The following is a 20,504-nucleotide window of genomic DNA, read 5'->3' as shown; positions in this document are numbered from 1 at the left end:
CGGTGGTGGTGGAGGGGCTGTGAGCTGGCGGAGGGGCTGTGTGGCGGCGGCAGCGGTGGTGGCGGAGGGGCTGTGAGCTGGCGGAGGGGCTGTGTGGCGGCGGCAGCGGTGGTGGCGGAGGGGCTGTGAGCTGGCGGAGGGGCTGTGTGGCGGCGGCAGCGGTGGTGGCGGAGGGGCTGTGAGCTGGCGGAGGGGCTGTGAACTTCATCTTTTAAACATCTAAACAGATTGTGCTGCTTTTCCTGCTGCCAACATGTATCTGTGTCACAGCCGAAGCCCAAAGTCTTCTGCCCTGGTTATCACAATGGAGATTATGTATCTGGTCCTGGTGAATGGAACTGGGGGCCCGAGAGTGAAAGGGGCCACAGTATAATAACAACAACAGTGATAGTAGTAATAATAATAGTAATAGTGGGGGCCCCTGGGAGCTCTGTTGTGGTGGGGGCCCTGGGAGCTCTGTTGTGGTGCGGGCCCTGGGAGCTCTGTTATGGTGGGGGCCCCCTAGGAGCTCTGTTGTGGGGGCCCTGGGAGCTCTGTTATGGTGGGGGCCCCTAGGAGCTCTGTTATGGTGGGGGCCCCTAGGAGCTCTGTTGTGGTGGGGGCCGCTGGGAGCTCTGTTGTGGTGGGGGCCCCTGGGGGCTCTGTAATAGTGGGGGCCTCTGGGAGCTCTGTTGTGGTGGGGGCCCCCTAGGAGCTCTGTTGTGGTGGGGGCCCCTGGGAGCTCTGTTGTGGTGGGGGCCCCTGGGAGCTCTGTTGTGGTGGGGGCCCCTAGGAGCTCTGTTGTGGTGCGGGCCCTGGGAGCTCTGTTATGGTGGGGGCCCCTAGGAGCTCTGTTATGGTGGGGGCCGCTGGGAGCTCTGTTGTGGTGGGGGCCCCTGGGGGCTCTGTAATAGTGGGGGCCCCTGGTACCTCTGTTGTGGTGGGGGCCCCCTAGGAGCTCTGTTGTGGTGGGGGCCCCTGGGAGCTCTGTTGTGGTGGGGGCCCCCTAGGAGCTCTGTTGTGGTGGGGGCCCCTGGGAGCTCTGTTGTGGTGGGGGCCCCTGGGAGCTCTGTTATGGTGGGGGCCCCTAGGAGCTCTGTTATGGTTGGGGCCCCTAGGAGCTTTGTTATGGTGGTGGCCCCTGGGAGCTTTGTTATGGTGGTGGCCCCTGGGAGCTCTGTTATGGTGGTGGCCCCTGGGAGCTCTGTTGTGGTGGGGGCCCCTGGGAGCTCTGTTGTGGTGGGGGCCCCTGGGAGCTCTGTTGTGGTGGAGGCCCCTGGTAGCTCTGTTATGGTGGGGGCCCCTGGGAGCTCTGTTATGGTGGGGGCCCCTAGGAGCTCTGTTATGGTGGGGGCCCCTGGGAGCTCTGTTATGGTGGGGGCCCCTGGGAGCTCTGTTATGGTGGGGGCCCCTGGGAGCTCTGTTATGGTGGGGGCCCCTGGGAGCTCTGTTATGGTGGGGGCCCCTGGGAGCTCTGTTGTGGTGGGGGCCCCTGGGAGCTCTGTTGTGGTGGGGGCCCCTGGGAGCTCTGTTATGGTGGGGGCCCCGCAGTGATTACACATCTGATATTTGTGGCCATCCCCGGGTAATTCTTCCTGATTAGATATAATGTATCTTATGTATCTAAGCTCTTTGTATTCTGTATCCTTGTGTTGCAGAGCACAGTATACGGGGAGGGCTCTCCGCTTTTGTATCCTTGTGTTGCAGAGCACAGTATACGGGGAGGGCTCTCCGCTTTTGTATCCTTGTGTTGCAGAGCACAGTATACGGGGAGGGCTCTCCGCTTTTGTATCCTTGTGTTGCAGAGCACAGTATACGGGGAGGGCTCTCCGCTTTTGTATACTTGTGTTGCAGAGCACAGTATACGGGGAGGGCTCTCCGCTTTTGTATACTTGTGTTGCAGAGCACAGTATACGGGGAGGGCTCCGCTTCCCGGCTCCTCTTTCCTCCTTCAAGAATTGCAGAATCGTCACTTGTCCCCGATCTCCAGGGAAATCCTCACATTGTAGAGATTTGTCCCCGGCTAAATATTGTGTCCTTGGAAACGTCCTGCGTATTGACCGAGTGTGCACAGTGTCCAATAGTAACTGCATGAGGATGACACAGCTCATCAGGATGGATCACACATCAGAGGCTTAGATACAGCAGCTCAGTACACAGTACCACACAATAAAGGCTCAGGTACATGAATCAGCAGTCAATATCACACATCAGAGGCTTAGATACAGCAGCTCAGCAAGCAGTATCACACACTAAAGGCTCAGGTACATGAATCAGCAGTCAGTATCACACATCAGAGGCTTAGATACAGCAGCTCAGCACACAGTATCACACACTAAAGGCTCAGGTACATGAATCAGCAGTCAGTATCGCATATAAAAGGCTTAGATACGGCAGCTCAGCACACAATATTACTCACTGAAGGCTCAGGTACATGAATCAGCAGTCAGTATCGCATATAAAAGGCTTAGATACGGAATCTCAGCAGATAGTATCACACATGATAGGCTTACTATATACATCTGGAATAAGAGGCTTTTACTTGGTATTACAGAGTATCACTCTTTTTAGATTAGATACACTGGTTTGTTATCACTTCGATAGTGTGTAGGATGAGGTCCTCCACCTGAGTATCACACATATTTGATTAGATACATTAAATGAGTATCACATGTGATAGACCCTGATGCGGCACCACCCGTGGTGTGTAGAGTACAGCGTCTTCACCCTGGCTGTGTATCACATTAATGAGATGAGATACGCTGAGTAGAGAGGTCTTCCGCCTGTCTGTGTATCACACTCATCAGATGAGATACGCTGAGTAGAGAGGTCTTCCGCCTGTCTGTGTATCACACTCATCAGATGAGATACGCTGAGTAGAGAGGTCTTCCGCCTGTCTGTGTATCACACTCATCAGATGAGATACGCTGAGTAGAGAGGTCTTCCGCCTGGCTGTGTATCACACTCATGAGATGAGATATGCTGAGTAGAGAGGTCTTCCGCCTGTCTGTGTATCACACTCATCAGATGAGATACGCTGAGTAAAGAGGTCTTCCGCCTGTCTGTGTATCACACTCATCAGATGAGATACGCTAAGTAGAGAGCCTGGCTGTGTCTGGAAGGAGTGGGGCGTCTTGTAGGCACCAGCCAGTGACACTGATGTTAGGAGCGGAGAGCCAGCTGGGGCCATTGAGAGGCGTGCATTGGGTTTATGGAGCATGAAGCTGAGTGAGTGGCCTTCCGGGCTCACTCTATTCTTCCTTGTGTCATAATCCTCTGTGCCCAACAATCCGGCCGCCGCCTCTCCACATCCCTAATGAGAGATAGTGTGCCGCCTGTCTGCCCCGGTGGGCAGAGCTCAGCTCCTCATCTCTATCTGTGTTATTACCATTGTAGGCGGGAGGAATTGCTGGGACTTGCTGTTCTATATTGACTTTGCTATGGCTCTCCAGGCATGATGGGAGTTGTAGTTTTGCAACAGCTGGAGGGCCGAAGGTTCCCCATTATTATGTGTAATGGGGGCATATACTACATTCAGCACGGAAAGGAAACACCTAGGGGGCGCTGGTTCTCATTGTGGAGAGCCAGACATAGCAGCAGTGCATCATGGGAAAAATATGCAAATTACCCCTCTCCATCCACCTGTAGGTGTCACTAGAGAGTTTTCCCCATAGTCTTCCATTCGAGCATTGTTCTAGATCAGGGATGAGGAACCTTTGGAAAACTACAATTCCCATCATGTCTGGATTACTAAAGGTCCCCATCCCATTCAACTATCTGTACCACCCAGGAGTGAACAACAACCACAAACTGGGTCACCTAGATTGCATTGCAACCATCAAGTTTTTTATGCCTTGTGTAAGATTTGTAACTATCAAAGAGTTTTGTGCCACGATCATGATGGGAGTTGTAGTTTTGGTGAACATTGTTCTAGTTCCTAGAAGTAACTCCATCACCAGGAGTGAACAATAACCATAAACTGCGCCTCCTAAATTGTACTGCAACCACCAAGCTTTGTGTGCCTTGTATGAGAATTGTAAACTTCAAGAGTTTTGGGCCACTTTCATGATGGGAGTTGTAGTCACCGGCAGATTATGAATGAGAGGACTGTTTCATGCTGTATGTCCTAGTAGTGATGGCTTTACAGCCGCCTCCTGGACAGAGAGATTTACATGACAGATTATTGAAGCCAAAGCCAGGAATGGATCTGAGAAGAGGAGAAATCTCAGTCTCTCCTTCATGACCTGTCCCCTGTTTATAGTCTGTTCCTGGCTTTGGCTTCAATAATCTGTTAGATAAATCTGTCTGTGTGAACGCCTCATAAGAACCCTTGTCCTGCAGCAGCAGAGTCCAGGGCCCGATCCAGCCAGGGCCGAAATCTCCGTCTTCTCCATATAAACCACTTAAATTCACCTAAAACTAATAAATTCCAGTGAAATATCGCCTCACAGTGGCCACATTGTATAATGCAGGCCAATTCACTGTGCTTAGCAGAGATTTCTGCCTATAGTTGGCTTCTTCTCGGGTAACTTCTTTGTACATATATATATATATATATATATATATATATATATTTATATTACCATTCAGTATTAAAGTGTTGTACCTTTAACGGGATACAGACGGAAGGACGAGCGCGAGCGTGAGATATTCAATATCCCGTCGTCTACATAATTTGAGATGGATAATAGACTGCTGTGTAATGTGACGGCCGCTGGCTGTGCGCACGTTCTAGGTGCCTCCTGTATTTACAAGGTTACCCGGACGGCGCCCCAGTAATGGATTCTTGTATTGCAGGTTTTGTGACCGCCCTGCAGGTGATGATGGACAAGGATAATATCCAGGTGGCCCGTGGCCAGTCTGCAGCACTATTATGCACCTTCACCACAAGTGCAGCGCTCACCAACCTCAACATCATCTGGACTGTCACCCCCCTGTCCAACGCCAACCAACCCGAGCAGGTACAGGAAGGGTTAAAGGAGAACGTGACATAGAATACTGACACAAATCCTCCCCTATAGATCCATATAACCATTTGCATCTTCTTTTTCCCCCCAGATCATTATATATCAGGGCGGCCAGGTTTTCACCACGGCGGTGCAGTTCCAAGGGCGAGTGGGGTTTATGCAAACCATGCCGAGCACCAACGCTTCAATCTACATCAATAACACTCAGCTGTCCGATACCGGGACCTACCAGTGTATGGTCAACAACTTCCCGGACCGAGCGCTGCGCAATATCGGAGTAGTGGGATTTACCGTTTTAGGTGGGTTCCACTAGAGCGATTGTGGTAAAGTATATAGGGCTGGGTCATATTCAGTTCAGGTGTGGGGGATTTTGAGCCATCAGGATGTAATACTGCTAGACAGTCATAAGACAACGGTGACATCACTGAGAATACAGCCTATCCATCACTAGAGATCAGCAGTGACATCACTGAGAATACAGCCTATCCATCACTAGAGATCAGCGGTGACATCACTGAGAATACAGCCTATCCATCACTAGAGATCAGCAGTGACATCACTGAGAATACAGCCTATCCATCACTAGAGATCAGCGGTGACATCACTGAGAATACAGCCTATCCATCACTAGAGATCAGCAGTGACATCACTGAGAATACAGCCTATCCATCACTAGAGATCAGTGACATTACTGAGAATACAGCCTATCCATCACTAGAGATCAGCAGTGACATCACTGAGAATACAGCCTATCCATCACTAGAGATCAGCAGTGACATCACTGAGAATACAGCCTATCCATCACTAGAGATCAGTGGTGACATCACTGAGAATACAGCCTATCCATCACTAGAGATCAGTGACATCACTGAGAATACAGCCTATCCATCACTAGAGATCAGCGGTGACATCACTGAGAATACAGCCTATCCATCACTAGAGATCAGTGACATCACTGAGAATACAGCCTATCCATCACTAGAGATCAGCGGTGACATCACTGAGAATACAGCCTATCCATCACTAGAGATCAGCGGTGACATCACTGAGAATACAGCCTATCCATCACTAGAGATCAGCGGTGACATCACTGAGAATACAGCCTATCCATCACTAGAGATCAGCGGTGACATCACTGAGAATACAGCCTATCCATCACTAGAGATCAGTGACATCACTGAGAATACAGCCTATCCATCACTAGAGATCAGCTGTGACATCACTGAGAAGCCTTAAGTTTTAAGTATATATATATATGTCTCTATGACGCTGGATTCTGATTGGCTCTTGCTCTCCCTCGCTCAGTGCCTCCCTCTGAACCCCTCTGCAACATTCAGGGATCTCTGGATATCGGGAGTGATGTGACTCTGACCTGCAGCTCGGAGGAAGGCATTCCCAGGCCCACGTACTTGTGGGAGAAGGTGGACAACAATCCGTACCTTCCAGCGTCAGTAACACAAGGTGAGTGCCTGGACTTAAAGGGGAACTCCCGAGGACTGTGGCAGTGATTGTCCATCCATTGAGGGGGTTCCTGCTATCACCCGGTCAGGACATCTTGTGCCCCCCTCTCCTCTGTCCCAGCCCTGTACAGCTCTCTCTTTATTAGTTTTCCTTGGATTGGAGCAATAAGGAGCAGTTGCAGAAGTCTGCACACCCTTCCCTTCTTGTCCTGCCGCCATCACCCCTCACTCCATTCGACTTTTCCACTTGTCTGGAATTTGCTGACACTCGAAGCTTACAAAGCATAAAATTAATGAGTTTTCGGGTATCATAAATCATGGCCGGGATCTGGTGTGTAATGACTCACATTGTCGTTACTCATTTCCTACCGGACCTCATGATTTACGTGTCTCCACTGAACTGATAGATACGGCGGCGAGAGGCCGCGTGATAACGCTCAGAAATATATATATATTCATTGATTGAAGTCAATGGCCGTAGTGGAGACTTAGAACATGATAGAGGAGACATCCCACGTACAGGAAATAACTCCCGTCACTTCACAGCTCCGTATATTCTCCAAACGTACAACATGGGGTCCTCGGGAGTCCCCCAGATGGGGTGTGTATACTTTATTAGCTATACTAGAGCAGCTGCTATGTAACTTACCTGATGTATGGATTACAAATCCTCCACTGTTTTATGTATTTATTTGTCACCATAGCAACAGACTACAAACAAACCTTGTGTAGTCTGTGGGAAGCCACTGTAAGACCCCTCTATCTTGAGGGGAGAAAGAAGGATCAGAGCATTGAAATCCAACATGGCTGATCCTTCTCATCCCCGACATCATCTGTTGGGTAAAGTCGTGGGGCTTCCATACACATAAGACAGTCGGCTATCCCTGTGCAAATCCCTGGGTCTGTCCTCGTGAGTTCTATGGGCTTTGCTGACATGGTAGTGTCATGTGACCTTACACAATCACTCAATGCCCTATAATGTTACACTGACACATAGGCGAATGACATCACACCGTATGACGCGGTCACATGACATGTATGTGTTCCAGTGGTTTGAATTACCATCTTATAACTTTTCTCCCTTTCAGACCAGTTTCAAGGTACAATCTTACTGAAGAACATAAGCACTGCATCCTCAGGGCGATATCAGTGTGTGTCATCCAATCTCATGGGTGCTCGGACCTGCCTTCTAGACCTGCAAGTAGTCGCTCGTAAGTTCCTCTTCCCATCAGTATGTGGCCTTCCCTTAAAGTGAGCATGGATAGAACATGATCCGGGTGGTCTTGTGGTTAATGAATACTATCCCTGGTGGTCTGGTGGTTAATAAATAGTCTGGCGGTACTTCAGGCTAAGAAGTCATAGGTGGTACTTCAGGCTAAGAAGTCATAGATATGAGTGGTCTTATCATAGTATCCCGGCTGGTCCAGTGGTTAGATAATATCCCTGATCCAGCATGTTTTTTTCCCTGCTTGTGAAAAAGAATTTACATCTAGTAGGTTAATACAATTTCTAGTGATTTCTTGTGATTCATAAATAGTATCCCTGGTGGGCTTGAACCAGTTCTCTGTTCTCGTGCATAAATACAATCCCTTATAGTCTTTTGGGCTAAAAAACTGTAGATATAACAACCTCGTGGGCTTATATTAGTATCACTGCTGGTCTAGTGGTTAGATTTTAGAATTTTGATATAATCCATGCTGTGTAATAAATCGGATTTTATATATGCTGTGTGTGTTTGTACCCTTAAAACTAGTGGGTTAATAATATTCCTGGTGGTCTAGTATTTTAATAATGTTTTAATGGGTGAATAAATTATTTTCCCCGGTGATCTAGTAGTAGTGTTGAGTAGAGATCATGATAATATCCTGGTGGCTAGTGGGTAAATGAATCATCTATTTGGTGTTAAAGTAGTTATATAGTAGTGTTATAATAATTCTGGTGTCTAGTTGGTAAATAATTATCCTGGTGGGCTTGTGGTACAATGTTTTTCTATGAATGCCTAAAGAAACTCTATTAGCCATAGCTTTTTGGGCTGTTTCCGTAACTCCCATAAAAGTAATAGGAGAATGATTACACACATGTGCAGAAACCTCTTGATTAGAGATGAGGCAGTCGATTTGGATTCGTTCTGAAATTTCCAAAAATTCAGTACATGAGCAGGGACTTTTATTAAAATGAGGAGTCCCTGCTCCTGTGCACTGAGTGGCGAGGCAGGCACGGCATGCGTCAGGCCTCCTGGAGATAAGCAACAATGCTGTAAGTGATGGTTCACTGAGCAGCTACTCACATAGTCTATGCTTCACTGCTTAGTTAGTACAGGAGCAGGGACTCCTATTTTTTGACAAGAGTCCCTGTACCTGTATACCATCCCAGAGTTAAGTTGGGTGCTTTATGTATCTCTGTTTATACTCACTAGTACAGTGGCTGAGCTGGTACTCTGCTCCCAGCCCACCAAGTCTACGGCCAAATCCGAGCCAGATCGATTGCTGGTCCACAGTGAATCCTCCTGAAAAATTTGTGAGGTTCCTCATCTCTGCTGTCCATTAATTCTCCACCTTACCAGGTTGAACTGTTGTAGAGATCGATGTGAGTCCCAGAGGTGGGACCTACCTATCAGACCTTTATGGAATATCTATAGATGTAGGACTGTCCCTTTAATACCATGTTTCTTAAGGAATGTATCCTTGGATTTGGCAATACTGAGATAATAAGACTTGCTCTTCTGTCCTCAGCTCAGCACCAGAGCATGGGTCTTATAGCCGGAGCCATCGCCGGGGGAGTGTTAGTGCTGGTCATCTGTATAGTTGTGGTGGTTGTTGGGTTGTTCTACTGGAGGAACAAGCACAAGGAAGAGGAAGATGAAATCCCTAATGAGATAAGGTATGACGGATGGGGAGCTTCATTGGATCGTCTTTGTTACGTTCCACCTATGGTCTTATTTATCTTCTTGCATGGTCAGCTTGGCCGTAAGGTCAGGTCTATTGTTTGCAGAATGATGGCAAGTCCTTGGGGCATTCAGCCTTTGCATTGGGACCTAAACCAGTGCTGCTTATAGGATTTGTTCCACTTAGGAATCACAAACTGTCTACCCAGCATTCCATGGTCATTGCCCAAACATAATGTTGACTTGTAAATGATTTATGATGAGGAAACTTGTATCTATTAACTATGTCTTATTGTCTTATCGTTCCAGAGAGGATGATCTTCCCCCAAAGTGCTCATTGTCTACCAAAGTCTTTCACCCTGATGCCTCCTCCTCTGAGCATGACACATTAACGTCCACCAACACGAACACCTACAATGGCCACTACTGGAATAGTTCCAAGTCCAATTTCAACACCGGTTCCTATGTTCATTACAACTGCAACGGTTGCCGCCAACCCTCTGCCCGTTCAGTAACAGGTCACCCTAGACCGACATATGCTAATGGTGGACAGCCTTCTGGTCCTCCAAAGACATTGGTGGTGACAGCTAACACAGCCCCTTCTCCAAAGACTGGAGGTAGAAGCAACGGCACGGTTGGCAGAAAAGCCAAGCCGTCTCAAACTAGGTCGTACGCTGTTAGCCAGGCCACGTTGGAGAGGATAGGAGCTGTACCAGTCATGATACCAGCCCAGAGTAGAGCGGGGTCATTAGTATAGGAGGAGCGTAAAATCATCTTGGGGCGTTTTAGCATGTGGGATGAAAGAACATCACGGGTGCTTCTCTGTTCCTTCTTTTCATCCAGGCAATCTACGACTGGAAGAGGCCAGTCCTTTGCTCTTGAGAGAGCAGACATAACCTGAGACAAGGATTAAACAGGGGAAGTGTGGACGTTTTTCCCCAGACTAGAACACATCCTTGTAGTGCCAAGCACAGCCCCGGGGCTTCCAACACAGAATAACATATGTGCCTCCCGTACTCTCGTTCAGCTCCTCTCACCTTAAGCCCCATTAAAGGCTTTATTTTTTTAACACCCACCTTGCTTGGAATCCAACTAGTTATCTTGTTCATTGAAGATGGTGCTAAGGAGCCCTCCCCACACCCTCCCGTCTCCACCACCCTCTAAATCACCAGCTAAAGTAGTAAGTATCCCATTCCCGCATCACTCCAGCACTTTATTTATCTTATCACACCCATCGCTATGGAGGAACGTCAAAGAGGTCTATACGTTCCCCCACAACCAACCAAGACAAAGGACTTCACCGTATAACGGAAATCCCACAAACTCCATCAGTTCCGCTAACAGATTTTAGATTTTTCCTTGGAATATTTGGTTGTATTTTGAGATTATAGGTACCAAACCTGTTTTTCATTATTTTACAGAATATATTATGTATAAAAATATTTTTTTCTGTAGCATTTGTTTTTAGTCATCACGGTATCGAGGTCCGAGTCCTAGGCCATTGTATTGTGTTTGACAAATGTATCCATGTATTTTTTTCTCACCCAAAAAATCCTAATATTACTCTATTATTTTTTATATTCGTTTTAGAGTGGACTTGGTTAGCTGATATTTCTTAAGCAGTTGTAGAACTAGATGTCCTGTCATGGTCTTTGAGCTCCCGACAAGACCATGCATGAACCTTTAGTTCCACCATTTCTCAGGAAGCGTGGGTTGTCCACTTTCGATGAACATGCAATAGGTTCTATGGAAATTTTTTAGAGATCGTGGTGGTCTGTGGCAGGTTCCATCCTGGTGATGTGATCTTGGAGCCATGTAGAGTTTCGGGCGGTATATCAAGGATTGAATGCCAAGGAATTCAGATGTTTGATCCAACAAATGCAACACGTTCTAGTGATTGTCCTATATGATCGCCGTTGGGTCAACCAGCCTCCGCGTTGAGTGTTAGCCTTCAAATCCTGTCTTCTTACCCAGTGAAGGGCTGAAGCTTTCATGTATCACGCATCTTAGAAGGAACTGTTCAACTGAATCTCCTTATGCCGCAAATCCATCCAAGTGGCAACAGAAAAAGGGGGGAAACACCTTAAAGGTTCACCCCAAGTGGACTTGATTGAAATACTGGATCTCCAGTGTTTATGTGCCTGAAAATTGATGTCTGCATAGTTACCGTATTATGTACACAATAGCCAAACTTTATGATGTTCGAAAAACTTTAACAGGTTACAAATGTTCTATACCTCTCTCTATATAACTATATATACGATTTTACTATTTTCCTTTTTTTTGCCAATGTCAGAACCAAAACCATGAATCTTTTTAGATGATATTTTGCATAGACTCCATGAGCATTACTTATCTTATACTGGCCATAATCATATGTGTCATTTCCATGGATGATCTGTACCTCCTGGGGAGACCAAGGGTCGAATAGGTTGAAATTCAATCTTGGATCCTTACTTTACGTCAGGGATGGGGAACCTTTGGCCACAATTCCCACCATGCTATGGCTTTGGCTGTCCAGGCATGATGGGAATTGTAGTTTTGCAGCAGCTGAAGGCCAGATGGTTCCCCATGCCTACTTTATGTAGATGTCTATGGACAATCTCCTTAGATATTAGGATCCTCCATGAAACAATGTAATATCTATGACCAGTTTCAGTGTTGTATATTGGGAACTTGTGACCAGGACAAACCCCTATGGTGAAGTGGATACCATTGATCCCACTAAATGGCCCCCAATTATGTAGTAAAGGGTTTCTAAATATGCACCTGCCTCCCATTGAGCAAAGCCAATGGATTCTTGGCTCTTTGGAGTACATTTTGGGGCACAGTTTTGGCCACTCATTGAGCACACTATAATCAAGGGAACCGTCCTGGTAGCAGGTCCCCATAACCTTCCATGTTTACCAGCCTCATACACTATCCGAGCTGAGCAGACTATCTGTAGGATTCCAACGAGTGTGCTTTTTGCAACAAATTACGTAGGTCAATAGAATTTCAGATGGTTGTACTTTTAATCCCTGTTATGGTTTCATCCAAACTTTAGGTGAATGTCTTATACACTGTTCCGTTTTGTTTCCCCTCTTGAATATGATGTCAATTAACAAATTGCTGCATTCTTATGGTAGATCAATGGTCTCCGACCTATGGCTGTCAAATTGTTCCAGCACTGCTACTGGGGTTGCAACAGCTGAACGGCCACAGGTTGGAGACCCCCGTAGTAGAGCATTAACTCACCGGCACGGTAATGGGTTCCAGACAGGTGCTGCCTATACCCTGATATATATCCTTTGACTTATTTTCATAAGGATATTTGGGTGGGGGTGTTTTAATATTTTTGGAAATAGAGACGAGAAAAAAAAATATATATATATATCTTCAAAATAATCCATGCATACATTTCAAATTTTTCCATATGTCCTCTAAAAAAATATGCATTTTGGCCACTAAAGAATGTCTCAAATACTAGTTCTAATATTACCAGGGGTGCATATACCTTCTTAATGACTTGAATACAGAAACTCAATATTTACAGCAAAGCTTTGCGGCATTCTACGTGCCAGCCACCCATGGGGTGGAATGCTTGGCAGCACACTAACGTGGGTATGTATGGCTTGCATGGTAGTAACCTATAAAATGTATGGATACCACTATTTTTATGGGAATGGGTCATTTGGTTTGATTAATACAATAATCGGGTCAGAGGTTGCACTTGCTCATAGGTCTTTAACCACTCAGAATTGGCATCATGGATTTGATCGGTTCCCTTCCTCTTAGCGTTACTGAATGGGTGCTGGGCACCTACTAAACATGGGCGGGGGGCGGGGAATGGGCTACGCTGAATGACTCTCTGATTTTTCATTGGGTCTGAGGAGATGAATTTCGTCCTGCTATGTTTACATTTGCTGTGGCAGATAGAAAAAAAACTAGGAAAAAAGAATCATAAAAATCAGTTTCCTGCATCTTGCGTAATAATTTGAGATGCCCGGCCTGCCGCATGAAATCCTGTTTCTTGAATGATGTTGGTAAAATATAAGAAAAAAAAAAGTAAAAAAGAAAAAAAAATAGAATGTCCAGTTTTTCTAATACAAAAAATATATATATATATGGAAACTTGGATACTTTGTGTCACTGAAGGCAACAAAATGAAGCTAGGGTAGAATCGACAGCCCTGGGAATGTGTGAAATTGACACCAAAGAGGGTCGAACAGGTCTCATGACGTGGAGCAAATATTGGGAATTGTAAAAGTAAGAATCGGTGATATAGATCTAACGCATTTCAAGCCCCAACGATGTTAGCAGGTTGGCCTCTCCACTTGCTTTGACGTTTGGTTTGTTTGGCCAAATCCACAGCCTCCCCAATTGCTTTGACGTTTGGTTTGTTTGGCCAAATCCACAGCCTCCCCAATTGCTTTGACGTTTGGTTTCTTTGGCCAAATCCACAGCCTCCCCAATTGCTTTGACGTTTGGTTTGTTTGGCTAAATCCAAATTGAACCTAACTGTCCTATGGATAAGTAGATCAGGTTCTGAAATAAGATGGCGGACCAAGGGGGATCTTCAAAACCCTTTGTTGACCCATGGACCTAATTTGAGCTCTTGAACTGATGACCTGTATTGTAACTTTTACCCAAACCCAGTGGGATGTACAATTGGGATGTAGCAGAATTGGTCCCAACTCATCGTGGTTGATTCCAACCTGCAGGTCATCCTTAGATATGGAACCTGTGTATGGTAGCAGGGTCCATATGTTGTCAGCTTGGATGAGGGAAAGTCTTGGCTTTCTAGCCTTGTTGTCCCCCGGCTCCAGACACCATTAAGAATTGCTCAGGTTGCCCCTTCCTAACATTGGACATGACTACAAGTACAGATTTGTCCTTCTTCTACCTTTTAGCAACACCCGAGATGACCAATGGCGGACATAAAATGGGTTTTCCTTATGAAAGGCCACCAACATTAGATCGGTGGGGTCTGACTCTGGGTGGCCTCTGCTTATTGCAAACACAGCACTGTACTCTTACTAGTGGTTGTGCCTGGTATTGCAGCTGTGATACCAAGAACATATGTGGGTGTTGTACCTGGTAAACAACATTTGGGTTAATGCTATGGCCCCTACAATCAGCTGAGGTGCTGAGAGTTGGACTTTACCGCCCTGATTTTGTTGGCCTAAGGATTCATTTTTAGGTAATGTAGGAGACCTTGAATGGGAGTTGTCTATATTCAACCTGCCCCTCCACAAGGTTAGCAAGACAGTAAGAGTAACCCATTCTCTGACTATAGGAACAGATGGAGGGCAATAATGTGCTCATCCCATATCCTGAACCCCTTGTGGGGGGCTATGACTTCTGATTCCAGGTCACTACAATGAGGGCTTTGTGTCCATGTTCCGGCCTATAGGTCATCAGTTTTCCATTATGTAAGCTCTTTAATATATTAGCGTGTCCTTTAGTGACTTAAAGGTGCAGTTCTCCCCCCGCCAGGACGTATAGCGCTATACATTGCCTGTCTCTCTGCATTTCCCATCACATTGGCGAGGAGGCAGCAGGGTCTGTGAAGCATTGCGACTCTCAGACATCAGTGTCCCTGGCTGCAGCACAATGCAGGGAACGGGAGACACTAAGACACTGCAGAAACATTAGCAGCAGCTGTCGTCACCCAGTCTTATACCGAGCAGATACCGTGACCTTGTATCTAGTGCGCTAAGCTTCTTCTAGTATTACATATCAGATTTCATCCCGGACAGAGTGCACCGAGGGGTATAACATTATGGAGCGCAGACTATAGCGTGCACCGAGGGGTATAACATTATGGGGCGCAGACTATAGCGCGCACCAACGGGTATAACATTATGGGGCGCAGACTATAGCATGCACCGAGGAGTATAACATTATGGGGCGCAGACTATAGCATGCACCAAGGGGTATAACATTATGGGGTACAGACTATAGAGTGCACCGAGGGGTATAACATTATGGAGCGCAGACTATAGCGTGCACCGAGGGGTATAACATTATGGGGCGCAGACTATAGCATGCACCGAGGGGTATAACATTATGGGGAGCAGACTATAGCATGCACCGAGGGCTATAACATTATGGGGCGCAGACTATAGCATGCACCAAGGGGTATAACATTATGGGGCGCAGACTATAGCGCGCACCAACGGGTATAACATTATGGGGCGCAGACTATAGCATGCACCGAGGGGTATAACATTATGGGGCGCAGACTATAGCATGCACCGAGGGGTATAACATTATGGGGCGCAGACTATAGCGTGCACCGAGGGGTATAACATTATGGGGCGCAGACTATAGCGCGCACCAACGGGTATAACATTATGGGGTGCAGACTATGGCGTGCACAGAAGGGTATAACATTATGGGGTGCAGACTACAGCGCGCACCGACAGGTATAATATTATGGGGTGCAGACTACAGCGTGCACAGAGGGGTATAACATTATGGGAAGCAGACCATAGCATGCACGGACGGGTATACCATTATGAGGTGCACATTATGGCGTGCACAGAAGGGTATAACATTATGAGGTGCACTGACTGACTATGGGGTGCACTGACTGATCACAACTTATAACAGGTATAACATGGGGTGCGCTGACTGATCACAGCATATAACATTATGGGTGCGAACTACAGTGTGCACTGACTGATCACATAACTTAAAATAACTATAACATTATGGGGTGCATAGACTACTGCAGACGGTTTTTCATCCCTCCACTCTTCCCGCTTTGGGTATACAGCTCCTATGCAGACTATAAACAAACCCTGTGTTATCTTATCCTACAGTGCTGCACCCCTTGTTCCCCATAACCTACAGACAGTAGAAGAGAATATCACATGACTGCAGTCTCGGACTACAGATCGGCTGTTTGTAGTCTGGTACCATGGAGACACGTAGGTCGAAAAGCTGTTGTGCAGTCCATGCCTTGCTGCATAATTGCCCAGTACTCAAGGGGAGTATGCTATGTAGAAACTGTACAGGTTCTTTATCTAAGGCTATGTTCACACTGGTGTTCGGTGCTCTTTATCTGCCAACTATTTATTTATTTCCCCCTTTAATCCCACATTCCCCTGTACAGAAACATTTCCAGTTTTGCAGGTTGTTTGTGGTTTAGGAGACCCAAAAATGGGCAAGTGGGTGTTTCAAGGGATGTGACTGAGCGGTTCTCAGGGCGGGGCTTAAAATTTAAAATTTTGCCTTTTCAGAGGTTTTAAATGTTTCACTTTACAAATCATAGACAAATTCTAACTAACCTAACCTAATTTTTTTAGTTGACGGCCCCAAAATTTCCATTTCAGGAGCTGTTTGTTTCTAGCATCTGTGCACATTGGTTCCCCATCATTGAGGATCGGAGACAAATCTATGCATTTATGGCCAACTTTATCCCATCCTCTTTGTGCAGGTGTTATACAAGTGGCCTATTACCTGTGATGTCTTTGTCCAAGAACCCCCTCACCCCCACCCACCCATCAAGGATTGGTCCTCAGGGATACTGGAAAGTTTCCTTCGTGTTACAAAGTATCTTTTTTTCCAAAAATTTTCAAAAATTAGCTGTTTACAGAATATTTCAATGAGCCAAAAGAAAGGGGGGAGATCAAAGTCTGGGTCACAATCATGACGATGTGAATTGCATTTATACACTGTATGGCGCGGTTCCTGTAAAGCGGTTGGGGGGGGGGGCAGTGCGGAAAGTCAGGATCGGATCCACAAGGGAAGAGACGTATAAATGATAGGTGTCCCCCCTTATGGATCCAAACCAGTTACGCTAAAAAGAAAATAGAGGGCAAGCGCTCTCCAGTCCCAACCGCTATAGGGGAACCCGGCCTCATAGGGCTCAATAGAATCTAGCACCACTAACCATCTGCTGTCCACTACGCTAAGGTCCTTCTCTCAGAATGTAGCAGATTTCTTGGAGATTGTTCCCATCTGGTTATGGGATGGTAATGGCTTCTAAGATACTGTAGACGCATGAGACCTACAAATCAGGGAGCTTCATCATGTGTTATGAGCATGTAAACACCTTGGAAGAAGCGGTTAAAAAAAACAAACAAATTTTGTATATTTTGTAAAAAATAAAAAATTAAAAAAAAATTAAAAGAAATATACTAACGGAAAAGAATTTCCTGGACTTTCCTGTTTTCAGTTCTGTATTATAACAGCTGATAAATATTCGTAATCAAACAACGCATCTGTGTGTATTTTCTGTGAGCTTCCATCCGCTGTGCTGTGCTGCCACCTACTGGATAGTTAGAAAACTGCAAAAACTTGGTTTCAAAAAGTTTAATGGACTTAGAATTCCATCAGGAAATAGAATTTCAGTTTTGAGTGTTTGAGAATATGTGTGTTGTTGGGTTTGTGTGATTTAGGCTGGGTTCACACTGACGTTTTTCTCTCAGCCACAGTTCCGTTTAGCTGTTCCGTTTTTAAATAACATAAACGGAATCTGACGTATCCGTCCAACACCCCATTCATTTCTACGTATTTTTATTGTACTCCGCTTGTCATATTTGTGCTCCGCTTGCATGTATTCTGTCAGGGTTCCGTTTTTGTGGACGGAAAGAAAAATCCTGCATGCAAATTTTTTTCCTCAGTTTCAAAAAAATGGAAGACGAACAGAAAGTGCACTTCCATTTTATTTTTTTTTACATTATAGTCAATGAGGATGGATCTAAACTGAAGGTATTTCCGTTCACATCCGTTTGCAAGTTACGGACAATGAAAAAAAGTAAACATTTTGCAATCAGTTTGCATCAGTCTGCTCATCCGTTTTTTTCTTATCCATTCAATTAATAAGGACGGATCCGTCAGCAAATAAGAAAAACGTTAGCGTGAACCCAGTCTTAGGGGGCAAGACATAATAGACATAGAGCTGGTGGAACATCTGGGCTGCTCGGTATGGGATAGGAAAGGAGGGGTCTTCACTTTCCCAGTATTCTTCAAGAGCATTCCTAGCATCATCAGGGTCCTACATAATACAGTCTCTATGGACACAGGAGAGTTAGAAATTAAATCCAATGCACATAAAAAAACCTTCCCATGACACACTCCTGCAGTTTCATTAGTAATGGCGACTGAGGAGCGCTCAGCTAATAGACCAAATCTGTAATGTCCTTTTTCACAGTAATCAAAATGAACAGGGACCCATCCCTATTTTGCGTATAAGTAATAATACTTGGGAGCGTCCCAATCTCCAACAAGTTTTGTAGCACTTGAGTCCCTCGATGTGTACCGTACAAATAACTATTATCCAAGAATATAACTACTATAATACTGCTCCTATATACAAGAATATAACTACTATAATACTGCTCCTATATACAAGAATATAACTACTATAATACTGCTCCTATATACAAGAATATAACTACTATAATACTGCCCCCTATATACAAGAATATAACTATTATAATACTGCTCCCTATATACAGGAATATAACTACTATAATACTGCTCCCCTATATACAGGAATATAACTACTATAATACTGCTCCTATATACAGGAATATAAGTACTATAATACTGCTCCTATATACAGGGATATAACTACTATAATACTGCTCCTATATACAAGAATATAACTACTATAATACTGCTCCTATATACAAGAATATAACTACTATAATACTGCCCCCTATATACAAGAATATAACTATTATAATACTGCTCCCTATATACAGGAATATAACTACTATAATACTGCTCCCCTATATACAGGAATATAACTACTATAATACTGCTCCTATATACAGGAATATAAGTACTATAATATTGCTCCTATATACAGGAATATAACTACTATAATACTGCTCCTATATACAGGAATATAAGTACTATAATACTGCTCCTATATACAGGAATATAACTACTATAATACTGATCCTATATACAGGAATATACTACTATAATACTGCTCCTATATACAGGAATATAACTACTATAATACTGCTCCCTATATACAGGAATATAACTGCTATAATACTGCTCCTATATACAGGAATATAACTACTATAATACTGCTCCCTATATACAGGAATATAACTACTATAATACTGCTCCCTATATACAGGAATATAAGTACTATAATACTGCTCCTATATACAGGGATATAACTACTATAATACTGCTCCTATATACAAGAATATAACTACTATAATACTGCTCCTATATACAAGAATATAACTACTATAATACTGCCCCCTATATACAAGAATATAACTATTATAATACTGCTCCCTATATACAGGAATATAACTACTATAATACTGCTCCCCTATATACAGGAATATAACTACTATAATACTGCTCCTATATACAGGAATATAAGTACTATAATACTGCTCCTATATACAGGAATATAACTACTATAATACTGCTCCTATACACAGGAATATACTACTATAATACTGCTCCTATATACAGGAATATAACTACTATAATACTGCTCCCTATATACAGGAATATAACTGCTATAATACTGCTCCTATATACAGGAATATAACTACTATAATACTGCTCCCTATATACAGGAATATAACTACTATAATACTGCTCCCTATATACAGGAATATAAGTACTATAATACTACCCCTATATACAGGACAGTCCTCCTGGTGAGACCCACATGACCGCAATTAGCAGGAGACACCTGAGTGCACATGGTTTTAATCCCTCCTGTCTGTCCCATTCTATCTTTGATAGCTATGGTGAGTGCAATACCTTATCCAGACTTGTGCTGTTTGGGGGCAGCTTCCTCCGCCGGTGGTGCTGGCTGGGTTTTGGTGTGGCATTTTTGGGTCTGGTCCTGTGGCATGGGGGTTGCAGGGCCGTTCCATGGCCTCCCTTCCCTGACTGTGCACGCCTGCCGGGGTGTTGGTCGCTGACTGGCACAGTGTGGACTTAGTGTAGGGACCCATGTGTATCAGATACCTGCACAAGGTACATGGGGCAGTGTGGCTTGATCAATTCACATACAGAATTCTGATGTTTTTTATGCAGCCGAGAGGAACTAGTATCAGCCATAGGTGTGAGGTGCAGCACTCTTTTTCTTCCCTGAACCGTAACTATTATAATACTGCCCCCTATATACAGGAATATAACTACTATAATACTGCTCCCCTATATACAGGAATATAACTACTATAATTCTACCCCCTATATACAGGAATATAACTACTATAATTCTACCCCCTA

The 20,504-nt window shown here is 44.9% G+C and overlaps 1 protein-coding gene and 2 long non-coding RNA genes across 4 annotated transcripts in view; 2 read left to right on the top strand and 1 right to left on the bottom strand.

Annotated features, from left to right (window-relative positions):
- Positions 1-13,006, top strand: part of IGSF11 (immunoglobulin superfamily member 11) — a 168,830-nt gene extending 155,824 nt beyond the window's left edge. For both annotated transcript variants that reach the window (XM_069946348.1, XM_069946349.1), the window contains exons 2-7: positions 4,777-4,940; positions 5,038-5,245; positions 6,252-6,407; positions 7,495-7,617; positions 9,139-9,286; positions 9,600-13,006. In XM_069946348.1, the coding sequence (XP_069802449.1) occupies positions 4,777-4,940; positions 5,038-5,245; positions 6,252-6,407; positions 7,495-7,617; positions 9,139-9,286; positions 9,600-10,047 (1,247 nt within the window). In that variant the 3' untranslated portion in view covers positions 10,048-13,006. The remainder of the gene's footprint in view (positions 1-4,776; positions 4,941-5,037; positions 5,246-6,251; positions 6,408-7,494; positions 7,618-9,138; positions 9,287-9,599) is intronic.
- Positions 1-20,504, top strand: part of LOC138768201 (uncharacterized) — an 860,246-nt gene that overhangs the window by 803,412 nt on the left and 36,330 nt on the right. The window lies entirely within an intron of this gene.
- The window catches only part of LOC138768202 (uncharacterized), a 38,052-nt gene that overhangs the window by 3,248 nt on the left and 14,300 nt on the right, over positions 1-20,504 (bottom strand). The window lies entirely within an intron of this gene.

Source organism: Dendropsophus ebraccatus, chromosome 11, assembly GCF_027789765.1.
Source record: "Dendropsophus ebraccatus isolate aDenEbr1 chromosome 11, aDenEbr1.pat, whole genome shotgun sequence".
Classification (NCBI taxonomy): Eukaryota; Metazoa; Chordata; class Amphibia; order Anura; family Hylidae; genus Dendropsophus; species Dendropsophus ebraccatus.
This window is presented reverse-complemented; position numbering and strand designations above follow the sequence as displayed.